The 13,870-nt window shown below is 41.9% G+C and overlaps 1 protein-coding gene across 1 annotated transcript in view; it reads right to left on the bottom strand.

The window, feature by feature from the left end:
* Positions 1 to 407: 407 nt before the first annotated feature.
* Positions 408 to 13,870, bottom strand: part of DYRK2 (dual specificity tyrosine phosphorylation regulated kinase 2) — a 33,444-nt gene continuing 19,981 nt past the window's right edge. The window contains exon 3 of the mRNA XM_085653463.1: positions 408 to 9,377. Within this exon, the coding sequence (XP_085509589.1) occupies positions 7,776 to 9,356 (1,581 nt within the window). The 5' untranslated portion in view covers positions 9,357 to 9,377 and the 3' untranslated portion in view covers positions 408 to 7,775. The remainder of the gene's footprint in view (positions 9,378 to 13,870) is intronic.

The following is a 13,870-nucleotide window of genomic DNA, read 5'->3' as shown; positions in this document are numbered from 1 at the left end:
ATCGACTAGATACATGTGGTAAAAACTCAATATTGAGAGCTTCAGAATATCTATAACATCATACCGCTAGATTATCTACCAGTGTCCCAGCAAGCACAGTGCACTGTCTGCAGAATTATATACTAGCATGAAGTATTTAATACTAATCTAAGTCTATCTAATCAAGACATCTTGAACGCAATCGGCTACAACCATGGTACATTTTCACAAATATGCCTTTAATTCACTTTAAATATTGTTTGGTGTAGCAATGAAGCCCTAAAAATGGGTTTGTTGCTTTTTAGTATAAATATAAAATTCTGAAAACAAGTGAACATATTAAGCAGTCTGAAAGTATAAATGAGTCACAAACCACCTTTGATATTTGTCTTTTCATATTACGTAACATAGAAATGCATAGAAAGAAGAAAGGTAGGACATAGAGTTTTATTCTGAAATGGTCTCTGGCCACAACAATAAAATCTGAACAAATATTCACTTGAAATTTGACTTCTGTAATCAGCTGTACAATACATACAGTATCATAAAACTGGCCACTAGGAATTAAAACCTACTGCACCATGTAGTCAATGTTTAAGTGGCAACAGCAGCATCTGACAGAAAATGTACATGAATATATATATAGAGAGAAAGAGAAGGGAGAGTCCACATTCATTCCAAGTTCTTCACATATTTGCAGTACAGACAGTTGCAGCAACGTACAGTCACGTGTCCTAAGACGATGCTGAATAAAACCCCAAGATGCTGCCTTGACAACATTGCAGCAGCTAAAACGGAGCTAATCACAATTACTTTTCATAACTTGTTGCGTAGTAGAGATGTACAAGTCTGCAGTAGTAAGCGACCACAAAATCAAACTCTACCACAGAATTAGATTGGGCAATGTTCAGAAAATTTACTGATATTTCACCATTGCGCAAAAAAAGAGGCAAAAATACGAATGTCCAATAAAAGTTCTAAGAATGGTTCCCAAAGTGGGAATACGTGCTCTTGTATGAATATAAAGCATAGCCCAATCCAATTCCCTTCTAATGTGCTCTTCACAAACACATAATCCCTCCAAACAGCCCTGTAAGCAAAAGTGGCGTATGCGCCTTGAACATGAAAATGTAAAAATCTCTGGCTGCCTTCATTGGGGCCAGGCACATAAAAAAGGAATGCACTTTGGTTCGTACCAAATGCCCTGGGAATCATCACACTATAAAATGAAACTTCTGAGGTAAACCTTACACAAACAGTTGATTCTTCTCTAGTATTTTAGCATAACAAAAAATATCTCTGTTATAAATCCGTCTGATGTTAAGACACAAGTTAATACAAAAAGGCTTCTTTAACCCTTTCATTAGCAAATACATTGGCAATGCTTTCAAAGCCCTACTGCAATTGTTTGCAAGGCAGTGTTCTTTGTCAGGTGGTCCTATGAAAGGTCCTTAGGTACATGTGAATATTCCAAGACCGATCTCAGGTTGATAAAAGAAATCTTGCAATTTAGAATTCAAAGGGTGAAAGAAGCCAACTTCCGGCCCTATAACATAGCATTTACAGCATTAAAGGCACATTGTTAACATGAAGGGCACAGCTGTATGTATCCTCTATTGTTAATCTACGCTCCTTGTGTCACTCTTTTGCCTCTATAGTAGTACATGCAATTGCTCGTGAACCCGCTAGCTGTGCGAGAAATCAAGACCAATAAAAAGGCAACTGAAGAGAAACAACTGCTGAGTTATCGCTATAATGTGTAAGTAGCTGTAAGTAGCAGAGACTTCCCTAGACAATGGTAATCTCTGAAGCAGAGCACGGTTCCCATGCCAACTCCAAGCCAACCATCCATTAGAGAGCCCTTAGTAGGTGGAAGCCACCATGTTTGTTTTTTCCTCATTGCAGGGGCGTGGCCAAGAAGGAGCCCTCGTATCAACGACATAGCTACTTGTTCAGGTAAACAAAAAGCTTCCAGTGTGTTGCACTTTTACTTCCTTTTTTAGACTGAATTTTACATTGTAAAACAGGATGGAAATTTACCAGTAGCATTTGTACCTGCAGCTTCTGAAATAAACTGTATCTCTGTATTGGAAAAAGCAAGACAATATGCCAAATATATTAAACTTTGTTTCAAACAGAGATTCACCTCTTTCTCGACGGTATGTAAATAATTAACGAGAAAGGGAGGCTTTTTTCTGGAAAGTTCCAACCAGTTCAGCGACCAGTCGCTGGAAGCCTGCAAGGATCGGAGGGACGAAACAAAGCAAGCATAGTCTTGAAGTCTTATCGCCTTCTAACATGATGCAAGTCCACAAATGACAAGCGATTTAGAAAAAAGCAATATAGGGGCTCATTGGAACCAAACATTTTCCTTCAGAAAAGAACATAAATAACAGTGTTAAGGGAGGCGATGAACTTGGCAAATAATCAGACAGTTTGTAGGTTTTTTTCTTCGTGAGGATTCAAAAATATTAGTTGGCTTTACCTCATTTATCTGCCACTGTTTACATGTGTTTAGAGAAGACCTGGGGAGGTGAGACACCTGGAGAACTTTGCCAGAAACATTTGTCACTTCAGAGGGAACCATGCTTTGAGTATTTATTTTAACTTACTGGTACTTCATGGACATCAGATCAATGCATTGCAAAAATATATACAGTTACTCTTCTTGCTGTCACCTTCCCAAACCCTTTCACTTCTTGAACATTTGTAAAACCTTCATTCTGTGTTTGACCCCTCCATTGCAACATCCTGATAAATTTCCCACTTTACTACACCCGGTACCAAGAAAACATATTCCTTTAAATATTTAATGCAATACCACTTTTACTAACAATGACAAATGCACAATTTTAAAACATCTTAAAACGTTCACAAAGTGGAAACACTTTTTTAAAAAGATCTGGATTTCGATTGCAAATAAAAATAGGTTTCACCAGTGGGGAAGTGAGGGAGCGATATATGTTAAACACATGTACGTCTTCATAAATATTTACTTTTCCTTCACAGTTCTTTGCATCAGTCAACCACAGTGGACGTGGCTTCGAAGGTGATGACAAAGTCACTTAATGAGATTACTTGTTTTCAACCTTGGGTAGTGCAATCAAATATCTCCTTAGTCAACGTGGCATACTTGACTTTTGGGTGAAAAACTGGCAAAATGTTGCAATCGCTGTCTGGTTCACTTTTAATCCACATGCATCCGTTATGGCATTCCACTTGATATATAAAAAAAAAAAAGAAAAGAGAAAAACATCTTCCTGGGAAAGCTTGTAATGTTTGATTCAGAAATGAAGCAGCAAAGGTTTGTTGCACACTGCTGCAGTGGGAACAATCAATTGACTTCTTGGCACACGCACTTGAGGTCTTTTAAGCCCTCTCTCTAGTTGGTGCCCTTGTTCATGTAACTTGCGCTGATCAAGGGAACTACAATTTGCTGGTGTGTCAACCCGGATCGCATCACTGGAAGAGAGATTTCTCATACTGGTTCCAAAACTAGACTGGTATAGCGAAAGGGAAAGTATGGTATATAGGCGATTGTGCCTATTGATCTCCAACAGAGGCTGCTTGACAACTGCTTGTGCTGTTTACTTTACTTGCTATAATGGAGGATTAGGATTTACATATCTTACGCACGCGTTTAGAGTTGGAAATGCTGGAACTAGCCCTGCAAATAGCCTCTCGTTCAGTGACATATGGACAGGTAGCCTCTCGTTCAGTGACATATGGACAGGTCCTGGAGTTCTTCAGGGACATCCAGTCTGTGGATTGCTATGCCTCAGCTAGCCTGACTGACTTCGGACATAGCCATGTCTTGGACCTTCTTTGCCCATCTTATTCCCGGTCATGGATATATTTTCTTGTTATTCTACGCTATTTTGCAGCAACCTACAGCAACCTGTTTGAACAGAGGTATTGTTAGCCGTAGGCAACTGAAGAATTACTTTAAAGTAAGGGGGCAACAGTTTTAAAGTGGGGGGGGGTTGAGTAGAATTTTATCAATATTTAAATTGCTATTAACTGAGCATATGGTCCGAGTAAGAAAGATTTTTTGTGGCCCAATTAAAATTACAGCATCGATCTGCTGGTTTTTAGATATGTCTATTTTTTTTATGACAGTCATAAAGGTTTTTCTTTTCTATTTTTGTCAAGGCAACCTATTTACATTAATACATTATCACCGTGGTATACACAAAATGCAGCCTTGCCGTTCCCTCCATTGTTCTATTAAGGAACTACACTGACACAGACAACCCCCGTCTCCTTTCAGATGGGTTGTTCTATTTACCCTACTGCCAATTTTGTCAGGCCATTTCTTCTGAATATACAGTCCTTTATCACAAGATGGTCTGTAAATGACCCGATAACAAGAAAATAATTGCTGAGGGATTTGTTTCTCTTGCTTCCATTTTTGTAGACATATTACTGAATCTGATGCATCTTTAACCGTATAAGGAAACGGACTTGGATGCATTACACTAATAGACAAACAGGACAGAGTTGGCCGTAGGACTATTGCTATCTAAAGAACCTCTTAAGTGTTCAGAAGGTGTATGGGGTCATTTTTTGCTGCACATAAAACTAGATACAGGTGTACTGCTCTTGTGAACTGAAAAAGCATCAACTACAAGTTACTCTTATTTGCTTGTCATTACCACACAATTATCAATTTCAAGAATCCATCTGGCTCGTCCTCAGGTTTTGCTCTCCTCTACATCTATAAGTGTAAATGTACCAACACTGTGCGGCCTCTAATGCAATCCACTTTAAGAACACTGCATAGCAGAGAATGAATGAATAGCATCAAACTGCGAGTCAATATCATTTTCGTCGCTTCCTCCTTTGCAGCGATCTAAGAAATACATGGAAGTTTTGCCCATTCTACAAATTAACTAAATTGAAAACCTCGGCCATAGGCTGAGATGATGGGCATCCACTGGGCAAAAAAAGTATTACACAGATTGGACACTAAAAGCAAGAGCAAAGGTTGCAGGAGGAACACAGGATACAGCTCTTCACGTTTACATTAATTTTCCTTAAGTTTGAGAGTATTTTGTTCCGGTGTTTTACAACGCAAGAGGAAGTCTGACCTGAAGGAGTGACATCTCTATTGCTTTTCACTATAGGCTCTTGAATAATGATTTGACGCTGGAAAATGGTGAAAGGATTTAAAGCAAACCAATTTGGATTAGATTGTATATAATCTTCAAGAAGGGATCTGCATTAAATGATTTCTCACTTGACAATCAAGGGTTTATTCTTATGAGAAAATAGATCACGTATACAATAACTACCAAACATCACAAGGATTCCCTTACAGAGGAAAACTAGCCCAGAGAGCACTGCACTTTACAAGGCACACTGGTGTAAGGGGGAATATTTTTGATGTCCAACACCTGCAAATTCTCCTTCCAATGTTTATATTACAGAGCCACCAGGGAGCAATTCAGTGGCTACAAACTGGTAGTGGAGGTTTAGGCAGTGTCAAGGCTGCACCTGGTACTCACGCTTTTCAACAAATTTCAACTTATAGCAATAATAAAATGCTCAGATAGGCAGCAGTTGGAAAACTTAGTACTGAAGGAAGAAACCCTAGGGAGATGCACTTAAGTGGGTACGTGGCTCAGACCAGACGGTACAACACTGAGGCAGCCACTGACACGGTTATAGAAATGAGGAGAGAGCAACACATCACAGTCTGTTGTGGTGAAAGTGATGGCTGGTTTGAAAAGTAGGAACTCAACCACTCTGCAGCACCGCTGATATTTGAAGGCCAAATGGATGCCTTGAAGAGTACTGGTGGATGTCCGAAAAGAACATATTCTGCTAACTGTTCTGCACTAGGTAGGCAGACAGAGAACAATTGTGTGGTTTCAGTCAGGTCATGGTGGTCTGCAAACATAAATCCTGTACCTACTATTGCAGGAAACACACCAGCCTGTAACAGGGATAAAATGACAAGGATGCAAACCTATGCTGATATGTTAAGGAGAATGGTCGGTTTTGTCTAGATCGCTAGTCTATTTAAAAGTTCAAAAGTTTCATATTGGTGTTTATTCAGTTACTGTCAACTAGCAAGTCTACAAACTATAAGCAAAGAGTGGTGGACCATGGCTCACATGGCAGTGACCAATCGACATGGGGTAGCACGGTTATGAAGATAACGAAACTGGCACACAAAGCCTAATTTGGCTACTCCTTGGCTAATGGAGAACTCTACAGAGGCACACTTCTTCCGCTGTTTGAGAAAAGATACCTGGAAGAATTTTTCCTATATCCAATAACTGCAAATTCCTCTGCAGATGTTAAGTTAAACAAGAGACAGCTAATAATTCTATGACATCAATCAGGAGGTGGGGGATTTGTATGTGTTGAACCTGCACCTGGTAGTTCAGTGTTCCAACAAATCCTAGCAAATAAGGATAACAAGCAAGGAACGTCTTTGATTTCCTCCGGCTCCTTTACTAATAAAGAGGGTTCAATTTACAAAGAATCATTTGAAGATCTTCTCATCAGGTAAAGGAAAGTACAAAGGTGGAAAGGAGGAGGCAAAAATAGAAGACTGAAGTGGCCCTGCAGGCACTCTTGGTGCTAATGTCCCGAAGTTGTGCTGTATGGATATAATTATCATTGCCTGTGGGTAGGAATGCAGACATCCTGAGTAAGACTTGTGAAATAATCCAAAGACCTTGAGCTATAGAAAAACATCTTGAAGCTAACAAAAACTGTTGCTCTCTGAAGATCAACATTTCAAGAGGTATACCTCTGATTTTACAGTGGCACGGACATATGACGGTAGAGGTTGGCTTGGTATATGAGCCACAAAATGGGTGATTCAGGACGTCATTGGCACTGCAGTCGAAAACCCCAGTTTAACTAAACATTGCCAGAATTAGCAGTGGCCTACACTTTAGAGAGTCTGAGGAAGATGGCAAGTACAGAAACTAGGAGATGCTTCGGTTATGTCATTTTAGTGTTTTCTTCCATTATCATCTAACTCCACGAGCCTTTCTCAATAATGTTCCCTTAATCTGGCATCAGGACCTTTAACTTAACATCGCTTCTGTATATCAATTTATTGAAAATCTAATTTTCTTTCATTTGCAAAATCTGAGAATTCTTTAACTGTTCGAGTTAATAAGGATGAGAGAAGGGAAGTACTTGTTTAAACTTAATATTTTGTGTGCTATTTAACAAATCATATAATTTGGAAACAGCATGAGAATTCGCCTCAAAAATTTATAATTAGCAATTTAATAAATTGTATCTATGTCTTGTTTATGTGTCTCGGTCAGGGTGCGGGCTCCATCTTGCCATTCATTCCCAAATCAACGTGTTGAAAAGAGGCAGCAATGAAACTTTTGCTACTGTAATAATTAGATCTATGAGAAGATGCTTGGCGAGGGAATATTGGTACTAAATTCCTTTAGTATCCCACTGCAAAGAGTTTAAAAATAAAAATGTGAACTCCACAAAAAGGTAGTGGACACATTTGACACATTTGTCTGTAATGCATAACAGACGTGCAGCAGACCCCAGTGGCCAGCCAATGGAGGTAAATTCTCTACCGCACAAAATAAAGTAAGGCTCTTAGTATGCGACAAATGTTTTAAAAAGTATAAAAGCTTAAAGCATTGTCTCAGTCTGTTATAAAACAAAATCCACGCTTTTTCCAATTAAAACGTGTAAAAAGTACAGAAAATTAGCAAATAAAAAGTACAAATCTGAGCTCTGTCGTTTTTGAAAAAGGCTCAGTAGGTAGCAACTTTTGTACTACCAGAAAACTGCTTATACAATCAGCTTACTAGTTTTGGCAACACTGTCCTTTGCGGAATATTGCCATTTGAGTCCGTCATCTGTGCCAAATTAGTTCTGAGTTTTGCAGCAGTTGCTGAAGACGGAGGTAACTTGGAAATTGACGTAATAGCACCAGTACTCTCTGTGATTCGCTTTGCCACAGTCTTTTCCACAGTTGGGGGCTTTGGTAGCCGTCTCTTGAGCCACGGGTGCCGAAGTGCCTGGCTTGGTGTCATCCGTAGCAAAGGGTCAAACTCCAAGCACTGCTTCAAGAAGTCAAGAAACAGGGGGTCATCACAACCCTTTAGTGCAGTTGTCCAGTCTCGGGATCCGGGAGGTCCGCGCATCTTTCCTCTACGAGATCGACCCCCATTGAGAACGGCAGAGCCATCAGGCAAGGTTGTAACAGTGCAGTATCGAGGATAACCCTTGGAGCTCACAAAATTTTTGGCTCGTTTTGAAGAATCTAGCAGCTTCTGAGATGGCATACCAAGCAGTTCGATCATGCACGCCAACTGATCTGCTTCATCTTCTCCAGGAAAGAGTGGGTGCCCTGTTAAAAGTTCAACTAAAATGCAGCCAAAGCTCCACATATCAATAGGCAATCCATATCGAGCCCCGAGAATCACTTCTGGGGCTCGGTAAAATCGTGACTGTATATATGTGTAAATACGCTGGTGTTCATAGCAACTAGAACCAAAGTCAATCACTTTGATCCCACTTCTACCCTGTTGCTTCAGCAAAATGTTTTCAGGCTTAAGGTCACAGTGAATGATTCGATTTTTGTGCAAAGAATCCAAACACTGCAAAATCGAATGAGCAAACTTCCGAACTAGAGGCAGGCTGAAACCCTGAAATTTATTTTTCTTGATCAGCTCGTAAAGGTTCATGCTTAGCAACTCAAAGGTCATGCAGATGTGGTTGCGGAATGTGAAGTTCTCCAGCATGTGGATGGCATTCATGCTGTTATCCTTATCCTGCTTTTTCAGGTGTTCCAGGATTTTTATCTCTTCAGCCGCTTGCCGGTGAAATCGTTTCTCATTGCGCACCATTTTTAATGCCACGTTTAGGTTCATTTTGTGATCATAGGCCTTCACAACCTGCCCAAAGCTTCCTTTTCCAATTACTTTCAGGACCTCATACCTGTACGCCACATGGTCATGGGGCACTTGCACATATGATCCCTGGTCATCGTCGTACCCACAATTGTTTGAACCACCAATCGCACCTTGACGTTTCTTTGCATTTGGACCCACAAAGTATACTTCAGGGTAACTGAAAATCTCATGATGCTCAAAGGTGCTTAGTTTGTGCATGTATTGCTTCATTGCTTGCTCAGGGGATATACAAGATAATTTCACCTTCCCAGTTCCATCTGTAGACTTCAATGTAGTACAACTACCCAGGCGTCTATGAGAACTGTCCAGTTGCCGATCCTGGACCATAGGCAATCCAGTTTTGCCTGCTGTTGCAAGCCCATTGGGTTGTGTTGTTAAGACAGTCCTCTTGTTGCTGTTATCTTCAAACAGCTGTTGAACTTGAATCTGTCCATGTCCACCAACATGCAGGTGTTCGTTCATTGTGTGCCTACCAACGCCAGCCTAGAATAAAAAACAGTGCAAGATTTAGTCGTGCAAGGCGTACAATGAAAAGTATCTAGTCAAAAAGTACTGTAGCACCACTGCAAAAGTTTTAGAAAGACATTCTAAAGGATGGAAAGAAAGTCTTGCATGCACAAACTAACTAGAATTTGATTTTTTTACACACAGTCGCTTCTCCCAAGAAAATCTAGGCATGCGAAATTCCCAACACCACAGAAGCAATCGTCACATTAGCAGACCTAGGTGGAGGAGCCGAAATTGCATGGACTGGGTTCTAACCATACCAATAGATATGCATGAAGACCTACAGAATTATGTTTCAAGCCCAACATCCGCCAATGGAAGTCACCTCACTGGCTAATTGTGATGCAGGGCAGGTGGTCTGATCTCTCTATTGAAACAGCTACGTCTGGTTCCCAGTTAACTCTCAGCATAAACAGCTGCTATGCTTGCTCTGATGGACCAGACAGAGTAAAGTTCATGAAGGATAATGCACTATAATAGGCAGAAGGTGCGAGGTAAAAGTAGGAACCGGCAATCGTATCGAGCAATGGCGCACGGCAAAGGTCCGGTAACAAGTCATATTGCGTTTGTACCAAATGAAAATACCTACGCTGTAATAGTTTAATAATTTATGGGTTATCACAAAGTATAGCAACTCATTATGACCTATAACACTGCAGAGTGATCATGGAGATTGAAACCTGCGCTTCAGTGCACATGTGCACGTGTGTGTGTGTGTGTGTGTGTGTACATTCTGCTCACAACATGGCCTCAACCACCTCAAACATAGGATCATAGAGCACAGGCAAAGGCAGCAGACCGGATCCATGTCTTGTGAAGTGTGCAGTGATGTGAGGCTGCTACGTTAATAATAAAACGTGAATGAACTCGGAGAAGTCACAATTTAACAGACATTTGATACTCGTTCGGACAAATTTTGAAAATACTTAAAAGAAGTAAAGTTGAACGAACTAAAATTGTGACTAAAAAACAACACACGGAGCACACCTATCTAATAAAAGCATCAGTAAGTGGTTCTAAAGTTATGGAATTGAAGACGGATTCAGCTGTTTACTGCTCGGATGTGCAAGTAACACTAGCCAGAAAGGAATGGCGGAAGAAATTGTTCCGTCATGTTCTCAAAGGAATGCGCCATCCAGATCTTGGCTCAGCAAAGCGGCTCAATCAGAGGGCTATTGGAGTGAGAGTGAAAGGAAGAGAGGGCAGGGCATTGCGATAATGTTACTGGCACCTAGCACAGTGATATGGCGGGGAATAATAAGCAGGTAATGTCATAGTAAATATGATATTAAATAAATGGTGCTGAGGTATTTTAGTTCCACTACTTATGCAGTAAATCACATCCAGCTGCTATGCCAGTGACTCATAATGCAAGGAGTACAAATGGAATCTTGCTTTAGGCAAGGAGATCGCTAGAGCATGGGCATCGCTCTTCTGAAGTTAGGTGTGATTTCAGAGAAGAGGTTTAAATTGTTCTATTTGAAACTCAAGATTTCAAAAAGAAATACTAAAAATGTGCACTACAACAATAAAGACAACACCACACTGGTACTATGTTAGGTTGCCAAATGTCCGCCACTCAAATCCCCTTCCTGACAGATCCACTCGGACGAATCCGAAGTGACATTTATTGAGCTTGTTTTCAAATCGGTTCGGACTTGCAAATTCACTCTCAAAAATGCATTTTAGTCCTAAGGGAGAATGCAGGATGAAGAGAGACACCACGCCACTTTTTATTCTTCTACAACCCACCCCCTCCACTTCTTTGCCTTTACTCCCCTCGTACCATACCTCTCTGTTGCAGTCTTGCTACAGACAACTTTAGCGGTCTATGGCAGATGCTCCTTTTGCATGAATCGATGGCTAGCTAGTCCATTTCAGTTCCCTTCTCTGCATTCATTGGCTTTCCTCCCTATTGTTGTGCTTGTTCCACCTCTAGAGTACTTTGGCCTCATCGACTTTTGATTGGATAAATTGTATCCTTCCACAGCGGACATCATTGATCTATTTTTTCCTTTGGTGTGTTTCCACACCATTTCCCTTTTAGCACTCAATGGGAGCACATAGCCCTTCTTCGTTCCTCTTGTGTTTCCGTGCTTTTGCTCCCTCTACCACTACGACTTTCTGAGCTCCTTTCCTCGTTATATTCCCCATGTGCCTTATTCCCACCCCTCCATCTTTCCCTGATCTTCCACAACATTTATTCCCAGCTTCCAGATCAGTTCTCATTCATCCCTGCACCATGCCCCCACTCAGTCTCTCCCTCTCCTGTCATTATTCACCCTGCCTTTCTCCCATCATAACTTCCCTTGCTGCCGTCCTCCCCCCCCATCATTCTCTCTCACTCAGTCTTGTCCACTCACCTTGCTTCCCACCTCATCGCTTCCAATCTGTTTCCTTCCCAAATACAATGAAAAATAAGGATTGGTTTACAAAGCAAGACCTAATGACGTTGCCAATGCTTATTATTGGATTGATTTTATCCTGCTACCATGCTACCCACCATACATGTTTCTTCCCATCCCCCTGCACTGTTGTCCCATTTTTAGGTCTCGCTTGGCGTTGCAGCGCGCATACGCTGCTTGCACGGCGAGGGCCTTTTGGAATCGATACAGTTTGGAAGCTAACTTTAAGCCACCCCCTTGTTTTCAATTGGCTTCATCAGCGTTTATGTTAGAGGCTGGCGCGTGATTGGAATTCGGGCTTTTATGTTACTGCCTTGTCCACTTTTAGGACGGCTCATCTAGACAGGCCAACGCCATCTTTGTTTGGCGTGACATAGGGAGGTATGCTGCTAGCTCAGTTTACGGCAAACACTGGCTCCTCATTGGCAATCCTACCAGCTCCTCCCTCCCCTTCCCCCCATCCAATAGCAAACTCCTCAGAGTTGCGCTGTTCATTGTTGATGGGCTTCCTGAGGCAAAGGGCTACGTTAGCCACGCTTGCAGCATGTTTGTTTGCGTGCTTCTGCGCGACAGTCTTTTTGCCTGTCCTTGCCTCTGTGTATTGTATCTGTGTGTTTGAGTGTATGTGAGTTGGGTGGGCGCTCATCTGCCCGAGAGCCACTTTTGCAAGTGATTGTCTACTTACGTGCCTTTGTGTTAGCCTGCATGTGCTGAGTTTGCGCTTGCATAATTCGGGATGCTGTGCGTGTGCTAGCACCGGTTTGCCTGCGTCTGTGTGTATGCGTGTTTAACTGTATGCAGTGCCTTCAGGGCCTCTCTGACTGTGCGTTTGACTATGTCTATGCCTTGTATGAACATCTGTAAGGGCTATGTACTTCAATATATTTAGGTATCGGACTATCTAGTAGAACGTACGTGTGTGCGTGTGCGTGCAGGTGTGTTTGCGTGCCCCCGTGTGTGGTGATGTCTTTGTGAGTGGTTTGGTTGGGTTGTGTCTGTTTCCTCTTTCTACACCTTTGAGTGAAATCAGTAGTCAACTGCCCTATTATTCTTTTCAGTAGGTGGGCAGGGGGTGTACCTTTCTTCAAATTCCTATTAATCCAGCTCCTCCTAATGACGAATGTCAGCTCGAAGCACTTGTGGATAGTTTTCCGCACTAGTTTCTAGCGTCACTAGCAGATACTTTTAATAAAGGCGTAACGGCTAGAGCGGCCGACTTAGAAGCAGAGGAACTGGGTCCGTGTCTCAGTGCGAGGCTCAACATCCTGTGAAGCTGGACAAATCGCTCTGTGCCTAAAAATTAATGTGTCTGCAACGCAACTGGTGATCACACAGAGCGCCCCGATATCTGCGGGTCGAGTTCGCGCTATATCAAAAATAACTGCAAAAAAAAAAAACAGCGATGTACGTGGCAAGCCACCTATGTATGTATTTATCGAGCAGTATTGCAAAGAAAGCTTGAGAGTTCTTAGGAGGAAGGATGCTATCCATGGGTGCAGATTATTTTCACGTTTTTCAATCTGCGGTGTTCTGTAAGTTTCCCGGAAGGGTTCGAATGCCAGAAGGTTGGCGCAGCTGCACCAGGCTGGAAGTCGCTGGCACAGGGGTAGCCCTGATAGCACGTACTGCCCACTGCACTTTCCTTTTCTCCTTGAATTCAGCAAAGAGCTCAAATGAAATGGTCTTCAAGTGCACTACTGCCCTGCCCCCCCCCCCCCCACGCCGCCCAACAAGGCATCTGCTCGTTTTATTCATTTATTTAATGCAGTTTCATATAGTGCAATCTTTACCCAAAGGTGTCAGGGCGCTTTACAATAGAACCAGAACCAGGTAAGTTACAAAAGGTACACGTGACATGATAGAATCTTCATCCAGTAAAGGGTATCGACGCTTTGCAGAGCGCTTCACAGACAACATTTTACTGCGACAGGAGCCTCTAAAAAAAGAGGCGCTAATAAAAGGAGTTGTATGGAGTATGCAGATTCCACTTTAGAAGGAATTACAGAAACACAGCTGGTGCAGCAGGTGCAGTGTCACCGGGGCGCAGAAGCTTCAGCGGCCCAC

The sequence above is a fragment of the Triturus cristatus genome, chromosome 4_1 (genome assembly GCF_964204655.1).
Source record: "Triturus cristatus chromosome 4_1, aTriCri1.1, whole genome shotgun sequence".
Lineage (NCBI taxonomy): Eukaryota > Metazoa > Chordata > Amphibia > Caudata > Salamandridae > Triturus > Triturus cristatus.
Note: the sequence above shows the minus strand (reverse complement) of the source record. Positions and strands in the feature narration are given on the sequence as shown.